The 19,384-nt window shown below is 37.3% G+C and overlaps 1 protein-coding gene across 2 annotated transcripts in view; it reads right to left on the reverse strand.

Annotated features, from left to right (window-relative positions):
- Window positions 1-19,384, reverse strand: part of KCNT2 (potassium sodium-activated channel subfamily T member 2) — a 354,431-nt gene that overhangs the window by 88,531 nt on the left and 246,516 nt on the right. For both annotated transcript variants that reach the window (XM_012929978.2, XM_058668959.1), the window contains exons 15-17: window positions 8,798-8,947; window positions 6,999-7,228; window positions 4,290-4,503 (exon numbers count right to left, since the gene is read on the reverse strand). In XM_012929978.2, the coding sequence (XP_012785432.2) occupies window positions 4,290-4,503; window positions 6,999-7,228; window positions 8,798-8,947 (594 nt within the window). The remainder of the gene's footprint in view (window positions 1-4,289; window positions 4,504-6,998; window positions 7,229-8,797; window positions 8,948-19,384) is intronic.

The raw sequence follows: 19,384 nt of genomic DNA on the forward strand, positions 1-19,384 counted from the left end.
TCTATCTTGTGCAAAATGGCTCTGCTGCTCCCGCACAGAGCGAAGTGATTGTGAATGGAATGACAAAGCCCCAAATACTGATGAGTCATTCATTTCTAGTAGTTTGCCATCTCTCGGCTTAGAAGATTTAGACATATACTTAATAAATACTAATGTTAATTTTTGCAAAGGACATGTAAAATGAGATGTGCTACGACTCACTTTGTCATTACTCAGAAAAGCATAATCAAAGAGAGCAAAATTGTCTAGTTTATGTAATCACGCTTAGGAAATTCTCAAAGGCACCCAATTTCTTCATTGACTTTTGGGAAAAAAAACAGCCAAATGTACATTTTTAATGTACATTAAAATGCACATTTCAGTGGCTATACTGACATTGAAAATAGGACTTTCTTGTTGCTGATGGTGTTTTTATTGCTATAAACATAATGCATGTTATGAACTCCATAGGTACAGTTCCAGGAAGACAATCCCACTTGGAATATCTCGCTCTCCTTCCTCTTTATTCACTGACTTTTGCAAAGATATAATTTTAACCCACTCTATACTACAGACTTACAATGGCCACAGATCATAACTTGGAACAAGTAAAAAGTAGGAAGACCCCAGTTCCACAGGCACTAAAATCATAACTACAATGACCATTTTTTTCTATGCACTTATGTTATCTATCGTCACATACTACAAAAAAAATGACACTTGTGAGCTTTTTTAACATTTTATTTGTTTTTATTTAAAGGAAGATTTACAAAGAGAAGGAGAGAGAGAAAAATATCTTGCATCCACTGCTTCACTCCCCAAATGTCTGCAAGGGCCATAGTTGAGCTGATCCAATTCCAACCCAGGAGTTTCCTTCAAGTTTCCTATATGGTTACTAGGTCCCAAGATTTTGGACCATTTTCCACTGCTTTCCCAAAATATATGCAGGGAGCTGGATGCACAGTAAAGCAGCTGGGACATGAACTGGCACTCACATGGGATCCCAGTGCTTCCAGTAGGAAGATGAGCCAATGAGCCATTGTACCATTTCCTTCTTGTATTTTTCAAAGTGACATCTTTTACTACAAATAATAGTCTCCAATTGCATCTATTTTATTGCAAAAGACACAATGCCGTTTTTTATGGCTGACTAGTATTCCATAGTATATATATATATATATACACCATATTTTGAAAATGAAATTTCCAACAGGTAGTAACAAAAAGGAAAATTAGGAATTACAGAAAAATTTCATGAAAGAAGTACTCCTTAATCCAATAAAGAAGTTCTTAATTTTAATTAATTCACCTACTATGTCAGACTTACCTGAAACTGTTTTCCTCATATCATTGGCTCAGAGGTCAAAGCACATTTTGCACATTCAGAAGCAGGCATGGAGGGGGTAACAACCTACTTGGAAAACTAATCCTCCACTCTGTCGCTAGCATCCCATATGGGTACCATTTCAAGTTCCAGCTGTTCTACTTCCAATTCAGCTCCCTGCTAACGGTCCGAGGCCTTGAGCCATTGCTCCTACACTGGAAACTGAGAAGAAGCTCCTGGCTTCTAATCAGCCCCACACTGACCATTGTGGCCACTTGGTGTGGAAACCAGTCATGGGAGACATCTCTCTCCCTGTCTCTCTCTCTCTCGCGCGCGCTCTCTCTCTCTCTCTCTCTCTCTCTCTCTCTCTCCTTTTTTCTCTGGCTCTTTTAAGTAAAATGAAAAATGTCTTAAAAAAAAGAAGTATATTGGGCCCGGCGGCGTGGTCTAGTGGCTAAAGTCCTCGCCTTGAAAGCCCCGGGATCCCATATGGGCGCCGGTTCTAATCCCGGCAGCTCCACTTCCCATCCAGCTCCCTGCTTGTGGCCTGGGAAAGCAGTCGAGGACGGCCCAATGCTTTGGGACACTGCACCCGCATAGGAGACCCGGAAGAGGTTCCAGGTTCCCGGCATCGGATCGGCGCGCATCGGCCCGTTGCGGCTCACTTGGGGAGTGAATCATCGGACGGAAGATCTTCCTCTCTGTCTCTCCTCCTCTGTGTATATCTGGCTGTAATAAAATGAATAAATCTTTAAAAAAAAAAAAAAAAAGAAGTATATAATCTATGCCAGTATTTCAATATATTTTTCACATTCTAAACATAAAATACTTGCACTTCTAAATTATTTCAGAAGTAAGCACGAGGAAAAATTTCAATCACATCTCAAAATACCATTTGCTAGCAGACTCTAGTTTTCAAATCTTTTCCTATCTGTGTTTGACAAATGCCATTATCGCCAGTAATACTGCTGACTGGTTTATACTATGCAGGAAGAACTTCCATAGCACTTTCCTCTCGTATTTCAACTTTCCTTCATATAAACAAATGAGATAGTAATCAAAATGCATTTATAGGTATGAAAATTATAGGTCAATGTTTAATTAAACATTTAAACACAAACAGCATAAGGTGGAACTGGCAGAAACAACATTCTTCCAGACTTCCCAGTCAAATTGTGGGCCCCAGCACTTTCCTCTAGGGATGTCAATGTGATATGCGGAATAAAACACACACAAGCTCTACATCAGGTTGAAATGTGATTATTACACAGAGTGGCACTGTATTACTATGACAGCTTAGAAAAGGGAGGTGATACCTGTTTTTTTCATGAAGAGAAATTATCATTGATATATGCTACTTAAAAAAGACCAATAAAAGCCGAGCTAAGCAGAGAATGCTTAGTGGAGCAGGCTGCATTTACATGTCACTGAACAACTGATTAACTCCTCTATGGGTATAGAATAAAAGCAATCACAGGTCGTAGGTATAAATATAACAGAAAGCTTATAATTAGCACTAGGTGGTTTACATCTTAGGAATTCTGATTGCTAGCTATTCTTATTTTAAAAATGAACAAAACTGTAACTCATCACATTGAGCGAAATAAAGTTGACCCAGAAAGACAAGTATTGTGTTTTCTCCCTCATATGTGGCAGCTAAAATTTAAAAAAATACAAACAAAGGAAATACATATCTATATGAACAGGTATTGCTAAAAATATAGCTTTAAAAAACTTTGTTCTATAGCTGTGTGAACCCGATGATTAAGAATACCATACTACTGGGGCTGACCCTGTGGCTTAGTGGGCAGCGCTATTATTTGAAGCACTTGATCTCCATACTACAGCTGGCTGGAGTGATAGTGCTCCACTTCTGATCCAACTCTTTGCTGATGGTCTCGGGAAAACGAACAGAAGATGGCCCACGTGCTTGGGCCCCTGACACTTGCAAGACCTAGAAGGAGTTTCTGGCTCCCAGCTTCGGCCTAGTCGCTCGGGCCCAGCTCCGGCTGTTGTGGTCATCTGGTTAGTTAAACTGCAGATGGAAAATCAAGCTCTCTCCTCCTCTCTTTTTCACTCTCCCTCCCTGTCTGTTTCAAATAAATAAAAATATCTGCTTTTTAAGAAAAACAAAAGAATGTATGCTACTCTAATATTTAAATTCACTGTATAAGGTAAAACGGTCATTTTCCAGTCAATTATTATTTATGGACATTGCCTATATTCCCACTAACATACGGTCTTATCTCTTTTTACTTGTTAAATTGCTAACTGTGACGTATTAAGACTTTTTTTTAAAATGCAATGTAATTTTAAAGTATGTTTTCTCAAATTAAAAAGACAGAAAAGGACAAGGAAAGAAGATAGAGAGGGGAAAGGAGGGAGGAGGAGGAGAGGAAGCTGATGTCAATATGTTCTTAAAATACGTTGCAGCATGCACCACCACTCCCAGATACGAGGAGGACTCCCAATGAAAGTTAAATACACTTTGACAAAGCGATACTAATGTTTCTACCTTCGCCTTCACCCATAATGCCATTCACTTGCAGAGAAAGATGCTAAAGTGGTATCAGTTATTAAAGGAGCATACCACTGTGAAAATGCGGAGGAAACAGTGGAAACGGAAAATGGGGAGGAGGGCAGGAAGAGGGAGGCAGAAATCCTTGCACCTACAAGCTCTATCCTAGAAAATAATACCGATTAATTAAAAATAAAAGCATAAGAAAAAAGATTAAAGAATTCCAAAAAGAATAAAATATAATTAAGTGGAAGGGCTGGGAATGCATTTATCAAAATTAGAAACTTGGAAACTTAGAATGCTTTGCAGGCAAGAGAGATAGTGGTCATCAGAAGTATGAAGAAATGATTCTAGGATATCTACAATGCAACAGCATTACTCCTCACTTATTTTTAAGATACCTAAACATTACTTAATTACTTAGCAAAGACATTAAATGACATTACACCATAGTGTATCTAAACATACTCCAAATTTGAAGAGATTTCCTCATCTGGTGTGTTCTCATCTTCTGATTGGTCACTTAGAAGATCACATGTTTGGATTGATGATGTGTCTGCAACCTCTAAAACAGGAGCAATACTAGGTCTTCTTAGCTCTTTACCTCCCTCTACAGGAAGAGTCAGGGTAGGGCCACTTGCTGATCTACAGCTTGTGTCCTGTAGGTCTATGGCCACTGTACCTGAAAGAACAAAGCAGGAGAAGCCATCAGGACTTTGCCATGTGCATGAAAGTCTGAATAAGCTAAGATGATCATAATCAAGAAACAGTAGTTCTGAAAGCTAATTATTCCCTTCTCTTGTAGACATTTCCCTGAAAAAGTAAGTCTGTACTATTACAAAAGTGTATTTGTTATGTGTTATTCTATAGCACAAAACATTAATTTTAATGTGCATAGAAACTTAAAATACCATACTCTGTTGTTTCAATTTCTTTGAAGTAAACATATTTTAAAGGGGAAAAAGACTGAACGAATTTAATGTCTCATTAAGGTATCATGGAAAAGAGTTACCAAATAACTTCTTAAAGTCTTTCTGGGAATTGTAGATCTCTTCAGTCCAGGAGAAAGGAAATTGATTGTGTCTATCAGAGACGGTGGAGACGACTGAATAGGTCTCTTTTCACATCATTTTCACTCTACTATATCTGTGCCCAAATTTCCTCGTCCTGTAACACTGCTCATTTTGGAGTAGGGCTAACAGGAATGACTATACTTTAACTTGACTACATTGTAAACATCCCATCTCCAAATATGATCACAATCTGAAACACTGAGGACTAGCCCTTCCAACACTACAAGTTTTGGAAGACCAAGCATCAGAGACCAAGCATCAGTCCACAACGTTGGTTGGCTCACCATTACCCACTTTCAGAATGCTACACACAGATGAGCACTCATACACTCTGATCTCCCGATTCCTTGATTCACCAACACAATTGTTTCACCTAATCTCACCCCTTCATTTCATTGTCGTGCATGGGCCTGCTATAACTGGTAATGAGGCTGCATTTATTTATTTTACCCTTTCCGCTATCACTATTTCTGGTATTTTTCAGGTCACTCCCGAGTTCTAAACCACAAGTACAATTTTACTCTACTTGAATTTCAACTGTATGGCCTGTCCCAACTTTTTATTGTCACTCTCACTCTTCACATGAGAACATCCAGTAATCATTTATAAAATGTGCTAGATTACAGAACATACATTTTTTTGTCTAATGGATACTAATAGGCTATTAGGATGATTTATTCAAAGGAATGGCATTATCAAAATCAAGCTTAAAATGTATCCAACTGCAGCATATAGAAAGACTCAAGGGCAAAAAGATGGTGGCTTGGAGACCAGACATGGATACCTCAGAACCCAAAAGAATGGCAGAGATGCAGGGACCATGAGGACTCTCAGAGGGGATATGATGGAATGTAATGACTGTAAGAGCTGTGGTAAGGTCAGATCTGATACAATTTTATGAAGTCTGAGACAGGAGAGCAGAGAGTTGGACAGCAGTCAGAATTTTAACCTTACAAATCAGAAGGTAACAGTGTCATCTGCTTTTTAGAAAAAACAAATTCAAAAAAAAAGGAGTGGAAGGGATATTGAATGCTGAATGAAGGAGGGAAGCTTCGTCCAATTTGAATAACCCAATGACTACACATCTCAGAGTGAATAGGGAGAGATTTGAGGGGCGATGAGCCTGGAGACCTGCCGTGCAGTAGAAGGCGACTCTTTTGAGGAGTTGGTGAAGACATTATTGCAGAAGATTCAAATGTGTGTGTGCGAGTGTGTACATGTTGGGGTCTGAGGGGGCAGTGTGTGTTTGCATGGGGGTGGGGTGTTAGGGTGGAGGGCCCAAAAAAAGGGAGACAGAGTCACAGAGAGAGAGCATATTTATCACTCCATCAAGTGACTAAGGGGGTGGGGGAGATGGACTTGGAAAATAAATTGAATTAAAGAGGATAAGTCACTAAATGAAGACGTTAGTATCAGTTAAAATGTCAAAGGAAAGGATATAATTTCCTATAACCCATATTTCTGTAAGTTACAATGGTTTTGTAAGAAACCTTAAGAAAATCTTTTTTTATCTCTTTTTTGGTAGAATGAAACAGATGTAGTCTCAAATAGAAATCCCAAGGAATCATGCACAACAACTGCACAGAATCCCAGAGAAGGGAATCTCTTTAGAGGCAGGTGGTTCACTCCCCACCGGACCAAGGCACACCCGGCATGAAGCCGAGGACAGGAGCCAGCAGCTGGGCTGACTGAAAATGATTAATATTATCTAGAACCCTATGCTGATTTAGATGCCTTTATTGCTTTCCAATTTGTTTTATTTTGTCTTTGTGTCACAGAAGTCCAGTTGGAGGAGAACTTGATGAAAAATGGAAAGACAATTTTGACAAAAATGAAGAATATTGGAACTAGCCTCCATGGATGATTTACAAGAGATACACCAGGTGCTTGCACGGCTATCAGAAATACAAAATCGTTGGCTTTTTTTGTATTATCCTGTTTGTGTCTTTAGCCAATTTAACCCCCTGGAAATGTTCCTCTGTATACCAGTCGTAATGCACATTTGATTTAGGAATTTGGAAAAAATTAAGTTATATTTCCTTTTTTTCTTCTCTCTCTTTTTAAAAATGCAACTGACTGTAATTGCAAACTTACTTATACTCACCCATGCTGGCAATGATGCTATGTACAGGCAGTCTGGAAGGTCCATGATAAAACGACCTTGGTGCATTGTTTTTTCTCTGCGGGTCTTGGTTCTTAAACGCTGAATTCTCTTCTTTGGTAATATTAATATAAAAACATATATCGGAAGCATTCATAATGTAGCGAGGACCTGGATTCAGCAAAATGTTTTTATTATCCTCCCTCCTGACACCAATCAAGCAAACACCAAACCTTAATTTAAAAGAAGAAAATGAAAGTTTGAAATTATATTTCGGCTTTTATATATAAGAATATCAAACAATTATACTGTAAAAGAAAATTAAAACAATTAGAATTTTAAAGCTGAAAACATCCTGAAAGTGCAAGATTCTACTTTTTCAGGACAATGAATTATATCTTTAGTGAATTATAACATTACCTTACTTCATTATGATCAATACAGGCTATATTACAGTTGTGAAGAAGAAAAGAAGAAAGCAACAAAGTGATATAATGACACTGGTAAATTTCTACAAAAGTTATTTCAGTTAAAAAATACAAGTAATATTTCTTCACTTTGATCAAAAAAAGTTTCTTAAAACAAAATAGCCTAAGAAAACAAGAAACTTACCAAACGTCTTATGAGAGAGAACCAGGGATCCTGAATTTCTTTTAGTAATGTTTCTAGAACATTCGGTTTACTTTGAATTTTTAAAAAAGGAACTTTAAGTTCTCTTAAATAAGCTTGCAGATGAATTAGGATAGCAACATTTGAGTGTAAGATATTGCATAAACAATTCTTACATGTGTTTTGAAACATTGTTCAGGAAATATATTTATTTATATATATATATATACAGAGAGAGAGAGATTGGTTATTTGAGAGGCTCAGTCAGAGAGAAGGAGAGAAAGTCTCCCATCCCTGGTTCATCCCTGCAACAGCCAGCCTGGGCAATCCTGGTCTAGCTGGCCAGGAACTGACTCCTAGTCTCTCACGTGGGAAGCAGGAACTCAGTCATTTGAATCACCACTGTGTCCTCCCAGGGTGCATATTAGAAGTAAGATGCTATTGGGAGTAGAATCACTCTCAGTATGGGACACGGGCATCCTACATGGCATGGGTAGCCTAACTTTCAAACCAAATGCCCTTCTCTTCAAATACTGTTACTTCAGTGTCTAATACTGATGCAAAATAAATAAAGTAAAGTGTGTGGAAATAGCAAATGTATCTGCATAAATATAATCATATTGTGAATTACAGTGGAATACATCAAATAGAAGATTAATAGAATATGCCAGATGTGTTGCAAATCCAAACAATGTCATTTGAATGTGCTCTGATGCAGATAATTCATTATTTTCATGGTACATATACATTTCTATCTTTTAAAAGGATATTTTTCTCAAATAGGAAAAAGAAAAATAATAATGTTTCATATTTTAAATAGAAGATGGCATTGACTTTTTAAGTGAATTTTCTGGCCAAAGCAAGGACAACCATCAGGAATTTTTTAATACATAGTTTTACAAATGTTATCATCACTCAAACTTTTAATCAATACTTTAAATGAAGATTTGTAAAGAATAATATGCTGTGTGTGTTTATTCTTATTGGGTTAAATATCAAAAAATGAAAGCTTAAAATGCTAAATTGTATCATTGCTAAAAAATTTTAACAGATATTTTGATAATCATGTAAACTATCCCAGAACACATAGAACTCAGAAGCACCAGTACAGGTTGTATTTCAGAAAATTATATTTCAATGGCATAAATGGCTATTGGATCGTTATTGTAATTCCACTTGAAACAGAAACATACTTTTTGTGTGCATGAAAAGAAGCATATGTAAAACTCTTTCCTTCATATTCCGCAAAAAATGTGCTTTCTTCCAGAACAATGTGGTAGACTTCATTCCCGGAGCATCTGCCGTACATCTTCTGCCATTGCTCTGGCGACTGCTGGCCTTCCCTGCAACACCAGCACACACACATACACACACACAAAGAGAAAGCAGTGACTGTGTGGCTACAAAGAGCTGTCAGACAACAGTATCAAGAATGAGAGACCTGCAAAGTACAGCTTGAAGACATGTCTGCATGGTTCTCGGAGCCCTGGTGATGACATTGTATTACAATATTCCACAAACATTTTGAAACTAGCACTCTATATACAAGGACACTTCAAAAAGTTCCTGCAAAACTCAAGTGAAGTGGATCTTTCCGGGTGCAAAGTTAGATATGCCTGAATTTTCTGGAATATGCATTTTCAACCAACTTTTTAAACACGCCCTCATATCCATTAATTTCAAAAACTGTTTGTACCAAAACAAATTTGTCTTTTTTTTTTTGCTTTAACTTTTTTTAAAATTTTTAATTCATTAACTACATTGTATTATGTGACACAGTTTCATAGGTACTTGGGTTCTCCCCACTCCTCCCCAAACCCTCCCACCATGGTGGATTCCTCCACCTTGTTGCATAACCACAGTTCAAGTTCAGTTGAGATTCCCCCATTGCAAGCATATACCAAACATAGAGTCCAGCATCTTATTGTCCAGTCAAGTTCAACAGCTTCTTAGGTATACCCTCTCTGGTCTGATGATAGAGCCAGCAGAGTATCATCCCGATCAATTAAAAGCTCCAACATACCATCAGCAAAAATTTACATCATTATGGAATTAATTGACATAGTAATGAGTAACCAATATGCTAAAAATAAATGCGAGTTCTTAACCACCTTCTGTGACCACCTCATTGACATTTCAATTTTAGTTTATACACAACATATAACATACATAACATAACATGTTATACATAACATCATATCATCTTAAATTAAGGCAAACATGTGGTATTTAACCTTTTGGGATTGGCTCATTTCCCTTAGCATTATGGTTTCCAGTTTGGCCCATTTGGCCACAAAGAACTGCATTTTGTTTTTTTTAATAGCTGAGTAGTATTCCGTGGAGTAGATGAACCATAGCTTTCTTATCCAATCCTCTGCTGATGGGCATTTTGGCTGCTTCCATGTTTTTGCAATTACTGATTGTGCTGCTATGAACATAGGAGTGCACATTGGTTTCTCATAAAACAAGTGTTCTGGATATATTCCTAGGAGTGCTATTGCTGGATCATACGGTATGTTGGTTTTGAGTTGTTTGATACTGAATAGATCTAAACCTACATCCAGAAACCTTCAAATTTTGGAAGAAAATGTTGGAAATACTCTGCAAGATCTAGGGGTAGGTCTCTACTTCCTAAAAAGGAAATCAAAAGCAATAGAAATCAAGACTAGAATAAACAAATGGGACCTCATCAAACTAAGAAGCTTCTGTACAGCAAGGGACATAATCAACAAAGTAAAAAGCAACCCACAGAATGGGAGAAGATCTTCGCACACGACATAGGTGATAGAGGGCTAATCTCCAGAATATACAAAGAGCTACAAAACAACCAAAATGTCAAAACAAACAACCCACTCAAGAAATGGGCACGGGAAATGGGCAGACACTTCACAAAGGAACAAACCCAAATGGCAAATAAACATATGAAAAAATGCTCAAGTTCCCTGGCAATAAGGGAAATCCAAATTAAAACATCAATGAGGTACCACCTAACGCCAGTAAGACTGGCTCACATGAATAAAAGCACCAACAACACTTGTTGGCGAGGTTGTGGGGAAAAGGGAACCCTACTCCACTGCTGGTGGGGCTGCAGGCTGGTACAAACTTGTCTTTTGTTTCCCAGGAACTTTTCAAGCATCCTTCTTAAAATGGCCAATTCCTGGGAAGTGGAAGCTTTTCAAGGTTCAGTTAATGAAAGCATTTTCTCTGATAATCAATAAATGAGAAACATCTTATTCTAGTCTCCACGTATATTCCTTCATGTCCATCCCATATGTAAGATTTGCTTTGTAGGCTTTATGGCATATCCATCATGTCTCTTATATATATGCTTGGCCCCATGGGTATTTGATTTTGCCTTTGTATTTAACATTTTGGACATCTTCATTTTAACTTATCAATTTCATTTCATTAAAAAAAGTACACACACACACACACAATCTACCTACACTCCTATGGCAACAGTTTTTTTTTTTTTTTTCCAATTGGATAACATTCTACAAGATATAATGTGATAAAAGCAAGGATCTCTGTAAGAGGCTGAATATTTTTTTGCCCAAAAACTTTATATGTTAAACCCTAATTCTGATGTGATAGTAACTGCAGCTGAGTCTGGAGAGAGAATCAAATCAAGGTGAAGCTTTCTTGGATGAATTAATGTCCTTATAGAGAAGATCCCAATGTGAGAACACGATGAGAAGCCAGCGATCTTCTCTTTGAAATTCCCACACCAGGACAAACACCTGCTCTATGATAACTTGCAGTAACAGCCTAAACTGACTCAGCTATCTTTGAAAGATATTTCTTATTTATTAAAGGAAAACTTTACCAAGAAACTGTGTGGTTTCTTTTCTTTGGGGATCTTTTATTTTGTCACAATCACTTCAATAATTTTAGAAAATACAAATTTAAATTTATGAAAAATTTGCATTTTTGCTGTAATGCATAAATATGAGGCATAGCAGCTAGAATAGCCATATACACCTCATATTTATGCTTTACTGCATAACATAGCTTCTTCTATTTTTACAACTCTTTCATTTTTGCTTATTAAATTTTATGAAATCTTGAAGCACAAATACTGTGTATCCTACAAGGAAAATAATAAATAAATTAAAAATCACAATATTTTGTTATTAACCTCTATGGATTATCAATGAGTGAAAACAGATGACCGTTCATTGCTATCATGTTTAGGATTTGAAAAGTTATTTTTACACACATGACTTTTTTATAATAGGGATACAACACAGTTATCAACATTTTCAAAATCTCAGTAGGTTTAAAAAATCAATTATTTTCAATGTATTTTCCACTTGGGCTTTGCTCCTTCTGAAGTATGCGGAAGTGTCAAGAGCCTGGACCTTGCAGAGGGATTCCCTTATCTGAAAGTCAACTTGGCAATCTTCAGTGAGTTTTTAACTTCTAGGTATTCCTTATCTCTCCTGTAAAAAGGAGATTGGATGAAATGCAGTAATCCATGGAAATCACTTAGGAGATACTGGGATCATCTAAAGCAGCCAGTTAGTGCTCTCTTCCATTATTCTTTTGCTGTTATATGTCCTTTACTGCTAAATTCTGGACTTCATTTCAACAGCCCTCATCAGCCTTGTAAACAGCAATGGTCTTAAAATCTTGACCTTTCATAATGGCAATCTATTTCTAGAAATGGGAAAACAAAAATAAAACAGTCTTACTGTTGAATGCACATGGCTATTTCTAACTACTATACCTCAGAATGATTATACCAACAAAGAAAACTTTGCCCATGGCAATCAAAAATCCAGTTAGCTACTTGGCAAGATGGATTTGGCAAAGACAGACCCTGTCTGAAAGGTTAGAATTGTTAACACTGCTGGTAATCCATCAGAAATTGTTTGAGATTAAAGAGGCAGTATGGGGTCAAACAACTGTCACGTAAGGGTACTAAAAGCTGTTCCAAAAAATTGTAAATCTAATTCCAGAAGCTAAAATGGGAGCACAACGTGGCAACTTGGCAAGGAGCAGAAATGGATAGAGTCACACAGGGAGAGTTCAGATGAATTTCCTTAAATCATTTGCTTCTTGTCTTCCCATTTTATGTTAAAACGTTTTATGGAGGAACTTTTCACCTCAGGAAGCATTATTTCTTTAGGATTTCATCACAGCTTCTAAAAAATAGTCAAGACTTTGTAAGTTCAGCCCTTCATAACTACATGCTTTCTACTTTTCAGGTCATGCTATATACTTAAGAAATATTAACCATTAGTAATTTCAATTAACACTGTGAGGTGTGTCTACTCCTTCCCTTCTACATGAAATATGATTTGAGCACTTGAGAAATCTCAGCAAAAGTTGTAGATTCAAAGGCTACAGCAGACACAGATGCTGTTTTCCATGGGCTTCGTAATCAAAGATTAACAATAAAAGAAAAAAGCAAATGATGGTGTGTGCTAGAAATGGCAAGTGGAGGACAGAACTCAAGCAGGGAGGGCTAACCTTTTAGGGAGTATAATAAAAAAAAATAGTGTGGTTAAAGGAGGTTTTACAGGGGGAGTGATATTTGAATAAAAGCCACGATTCAGGCAACAAACAACCACACAGACAACTGTGAGAAGATAATTCCAGGCAGAAATAGCCACACATAACTTTCTGAGGCACAGGAATGCCAGGCAGGGCTAAGAGCAAATGAAATCAGGGAAAGGGGTCTTCTAGAACTTCATGCAGTTTTCCAACAGCTTAGGATTCTCTTTGGGATATTTGACAATTGCTGAAGTATTCTGAAGGCGAGTGTAAAACAATCTGACTTAGCCTTTACAAAAAACACCCTGCTCATTTGTTGAGAATCTACTGAAAAGGGACAATGACCAGCGCAGGTTACTGTAATGATACACCACAGTTGTGGCGGTTTGGACCAACTTCTGCACATGTTCTGATGTTTTACCTGAAAATATTTTCCGGTAGAAAAGAGAAAAATATCACAATCTAAAATATCTGAAATAAAATCCATGCCTACCAGAATTATGGATAGAAAAAGAAACACACATCGATATAGATAACAGTAAAAATACTTGCCATACTTGCTATGAAGAAAACTTAAAAAAATTAAACAGAAAAAGATATCTAGATTCATCATGATAGATAATCTGGTCCCAGATAAGGAAATACAATCATATATAACATAAATACATACACACACATACATATATGTCCTAAAGAGGAGAGAAAATTACATATACATATGTGTATATGTATATGTAATAAATGTAATATGTATATGTAATAAATGTAGATAGGAAGAGAATATTTTATATTATATATATAATTATATACTATATACTAGATATAATATGAATTTGCATATGTATATGTGACTTTGTAAACATTTCAAATGTATATGTTAAAATCTGAAATTTGCATGTTTAAGGCTAAGCCTCTGCTCTGGTGCTGGCATTCCATATAGCTGTCAGTTCAAGTCCCAGCTACACCAGTTCAGAACCAGCTCCCCATTTACAGCCTGGGAAAGCAGCAGAGGTTGGTTTAAAGCCTTGTGACTTTGCACCCACATGGCGGACCCAGAAAAAAAACCAGGGTCCTGGTTCCTGGCTTCAGAATAACTCAGTTCTGGCCATTGTGGCCATTTGAGGAGTTAGCCAACAAGTGGAAAATCCTCTCTCTTATTCTGTAACTCAGCCTTAAGTGTGTAGAATGACTTTATACGCTTGGTGTCTAAATGAATCTGTTTGGCCTCTACTTTTCCTGAATGAAGGGCCTGAAAAGATTTCACACTTCCAATAACACACTCATGAGGTATTAAAACCTCATGACAACCTTGGATGGGACAACGCAGAAGAAAAAGCAGCCCTGTTACTCTCCGCATTTAAAAATTTTTAAATGTTACTTGAGGGGATGTGAGGGGGGAAATAGAGAGAGAAAGAAGGAGGAGGAGAGCGAAGAAGAGAAGAGGAAGAAGGAGGAGGATGTAGAATCCCTATTCCTGGCTTCATTCCTCAAATGCCCACAATGCCTGGGGCTGTGCAGAAGCCAGAGCTTTCACTGGGTAGCAGGAATCCAACATTCTGTGCTGCCATCTCTGTCTCCTAGGGCGTGCATTAGCAGGAAGCTGAAATCAGCAGCTAGAACCAAGAGCAGAACCTGTGTGGCAGGGATGGATACTTTAACTACTAGGATAAATAACGAGTCTATTCTTTTTTTATTCTAAACAAATGTTTAGTGAGTAAAACAAAGAAAAAGGAAATCATAGGCAAAGTGGTAAATAATCACTTAGGAGAAAGGGAACAGAAAGTCTGGTGGAGCACAAAAAGTACACCCATGCAGATTTTGGGCCTGTCTGCCAGGCAATTTCAGCTATTCACATTCTCTAAAATCATGTCCAGTTCTATTCATAACAAGCCAAGAGCCACTTAGCTTGAAATTCCAGTCTTACCACACCAGGATAGCTGGTTCAGGGTTGATACAGCTCTCTGGACTGCATCTAACTGGTTATAATACTCTCATGAAGGTAGCAGTATTGTAACTGGCTGTCTCGTAAAGATGGGAACAATGTCAGAAGTTCAGAGTGGGTATCTGTATCTATGTCTTGACTTTTAGCCAGGAAATCTGTTCCACTCTATTTACTTCATAGTGGTACGGCTTATAACCTATAGTTCCTTAGAGTTCTTTGCCTTGTGGAGCAGCTGAAAGATTTCCAAACATTTTCAAGCAATCGACTCTCTCAGGACACCCATTCATTGAGACTGGATTACTCTATGATTCTCTGTGTTCCTTTACCCTGGCCAAAGAAATGCCCATCGTTATGTGTTTCTTCATGGAAGGACTGTTTTAGAGACATCTATCTCTCTCCTCAACCTTAATTAATTGATTGGGATGATATTCTACCAGCTCTAACTTCAGATCAGAAATAGTCTCCCCAAGAAACTGTTCAATCCATCTGGACAATAAGTAGCTGGACTCTATGCTTGGTATATGTTTGCAAAGAAAGAATCTTGATTGAATTTGAACTGTAATGCTGCAACAAGGAGGAGGAACCCACCAGTTGGGAAGGGCGTGGGGAGGGGTGGGGGGATTCCAAGAGCCTATGAAACTGTCACATAATGCAAAATAATTAATAAAAAAAAAAGAATCACCTATCTGGGAATAATATGAAAGTCCCTGTCACTATTGTAGGTACTAGTTTAAAAATATTTGTTTTTTTTAAAATTCTATTTATTGTTCCCACATTAAAAACATTATTTGTTCCAGTTAGATTTTGCATGAGTCAATTTTAACAACTGATTTTCTTTTCTTGCAAACACAAGCTGCACATTCCTCGTTAATCCCTGATTACACCTTCAAGGCAAATGACTATTACCAGAAAGCAAATTAACTCCTATATCAGTCTCCTGTGCTTCACTGTAATCAACCAAGTGGTACACGGGTTATTAGCTAATAAGTACTTGGGCCTACTCATTGCAGAATTGTATTTTAATACACACCTCTGAATGCAGTAGAAGAACCTTAAATAATGTTGTTTTTAAAAGTTTCTCCATATCAAATTTTCCCAAAGGAGGAAACAAAGGATGTACCTGAAATTTCCTGTCCATACACACTGTGGTAAAGTTTTATTTTATACTATCTACTTCACTCTCATTTTAGAAATGTGTTGAGCTAACCAGCAATGCAGTTTGCATCTTTAATAGCCTAAATATTTTTTATTCTACAATTCCTTATTTTTCTAAATGAATGTTTTGTGAAATTAACACCAAATAAGTGTTAGAAGAAGCAGAGTTTTTAACACTCACATTATCCATACATGGATAAGAAAATGACTGGAAGAAGGGCATTTAGCTCATCAATTAAACCATCGTTGGGATGTCTGTGTCTCGTATGAGAGTACCTGGGACCCGATTCCCAACTCTACTCCCCATTCTAGTTTCCTGTAGATAGATAGGATAGATAGATAGACAGACAGACAGACAGACAGATAGTTTACACTCAAGGTAAACTAAAGAGCAGCCTGGGCATTAAGAAGCTATGTCTTAGGCCCAGCGTGGTAACCTAGTGGCTAAAGTCCTTGCCTTACACGTGCCGGGATCTCATGCTGGCTTCGGTTTGTGACCTGGCAGCCCCGGCCCCCATTCCTATTCAGCTCCCTGCTTGTGTCTTGGCAAAGCAGTAGATCCACTCAGCTCCAGCCGCTGCAGCCACCTGGGGAGTGAATCAGTGGATGGAAGATCTTCCTTCCTGTCTCTCTTCTCTGTATATCCGACTTTCCAATAAAAAGAAATAAATCTTTATAAAAAAAAGTTCTGCATTTTAAAATTAATCCACTTCTTAAAATGTTATGTGTTACTTACTTCTCCATCTTAAGTGGTAGATTTAATTTTGCTAGTACATTTTGTTCTCTTCAATCCTAGGTTATGTAGTTAAAATACATGAAAAGTAGTAAGTTTTCAACTCACTAAAATTGAACAGTGTGTCATTCTAGTTGCCTTTCTTATCTTTATCATCAAATTAAATTATTTTCATAGGAATGGGAGTAAAAAGCACCTTTGTCACAAGAGATCTTTGGCATAATATCCATTTTCACCATACAACAAAGCATCATTTGTAACTGGAATTTTTGCCATTGGCAAAGTCTGTTACCTAGACTTACACATGCATTGTGAGACTGTGGAACTAAACTAAGAGCTAAGTAGCACTAAAGTGTGCTGAGAGATAGATAAATCAAGAGAATAGTGTGTTAAGCAATAGGTAAATAGCACTAGAACGATAGTAACAAGAAATAGTATTAGGGAGTAGTATTAAGAAATAGTTCAATAACAAATGAATGTTTAATATAAATGGGGAATAATTTGGTCCCATCATTTTAGCAATGGGTTCTTCATTGATTTAGTCTTCTGTTGTTATTTTACTGGAATATTCTTCTCATTTGCCTTTGGGTTTGGTGGGTGCTATTCCTCTTCTCTGTCAAGAGAACATCTTTAAGTATCATTTGTGCGGCAGGTTTGGAAGAGACATGTTGTTTCAACTTTTCTTTACATGGAAGAATTTTATTCCATTTTCAAAAACAAAGGCAAGTTTAGCTGGGGGCACTTTCCTAGCAGCATGTTATTTAACTTCATGGTATTGTAAGTTTCTATTTTTCTTCCTATTGTTGATTTTGTCTTGTGGCTTTTCACTTAAGGGATATATATAGTAACTCTGTAATGGAGACTATCATATCCAGATGTGGGGATGCATTGCAGTATGCATCTCTACTTCCAGACAAAGATGGATTCCCAATGAAACTGTTTATTATATCGTGGCAAGAGGATGCTGGACTCTGTCGCTGTTGTCCATGCCCACAATGATGGACATATGATTGTGCATGAAGAACTATACTATAGTAATAATATAGGGGAACTCAGTGCAGAGGGAGGGAATTGGGGAGGGGATAAGGGAAATCCCACAATCTATGGAACTGTATTATAAAATGATAATATAAAGAAATACAATTTTAAAAAATTAAGGAATGTCTAGCAATAAAGAAAATAAAGCTAAGTTAATGGCAAAAATATGTAAGTGTTAAAAGAACGTTAGGTGATTACAGAGATTATGGTCAAGAGATAGCATTAAATAAATAACTAGTAATAAGGCAATTAAAACAAACATGTAGGTGTTAAGACATAGCAATTAGTAGAGGGTTGGATAAGTAATGGTAATTAGAACAAACAATAAATGATAGAATGATTTGATTGATCAATTGTTAAGCTGACCGCTAAGTTTGGCTTCTGTAATGAGAGCTTCACTTGCTACAAGGGAATCAAGGTAAAGTCATGACCAGCACGGACAGGCCTCACACAGGCTAGACCTAAGTTTCAGGCCCTAGAATTGAGGCACCTGCTTCCCTGAAGTGGGTCACCACATACCCTAGACAGAGCCAACCAATCAGAGGAGACCTGAAAGATCCCTACTCATCAGGTGGTCATGGCGATAGAGGCTCACCACTGGGGTGGGCACGGATAAAAGAGACTGACCACCAGGGTGGCCGGGGCAATAGAAACTGACCAATTACAATCTTGCCAATGCTTGCTTGTAGAATCAGTGGCCCATCCCTGGAATTGCAGCCAAAACCCTATATGAACTATGTGGAATGTATGATCGGGGTCCTTGCCAAGACTCCACTGCGCTGGGTGAGACTTGGAACCTAGTGCGCTAACAATAAAGTTCCTTTGCCTTTGCACGATCTCGTGTGGAACTCCTCTGTTCAAGGCAGTGGGATAAATTCCGGACCCAACAGCATAAAGAAGTTAAACCAAACAAAATATTTTTTGTTGTGGCTCTGTGTTGAGGAAGATCAGAAAATACATTTATCAACTTGCTATTCTGATGAAACATAGAATTCGAGAGTTCAAAACAAGTGAGTAAATGCTTAAATTTAGTTAAAATAGAATCAACACATTCATTTTGCAGCAAAAAAAAAAAAAAAACAAAATGAAATACATGTATACATGCTATCTCCAGAAAGTAATGGAAATATACATTATAAAAAACTATTCCTAGATTGTAGTATATTCTACACCAAAACAAACTTACATATCCTAATTCTACTTTCACTGAATTTTATGAAGTCCAATATGCAATTCACAGGATTTCTCTTGTAAACATGCATGCATTTAATTAACCCGCTATTAGCAAGTATTGAACTTCTACCTCATTTATAATTGAAATACTTTGTTTTATCATCTTGCAATATGGTTTTACAATCAATGCTGTCTACTACTTGAACACTGTAGATCAAATAAGTGATTTTAACAAGTAGC

This window comes from Ochotona princeps, chromosome 10 (genome assembly GCF_030435755.1).
Source record: "Ochotona princeps isolate mOchPri1 chromosome 10, mOchPri1.hap1, whole genome shotgun sequence".
Taxonomy (NCBI): Eukaryota; Metazoa; Chordata; class Mammalia; order Lagomorpha; family Ochotonidae; genus Ochotona; species Ochotona princeps.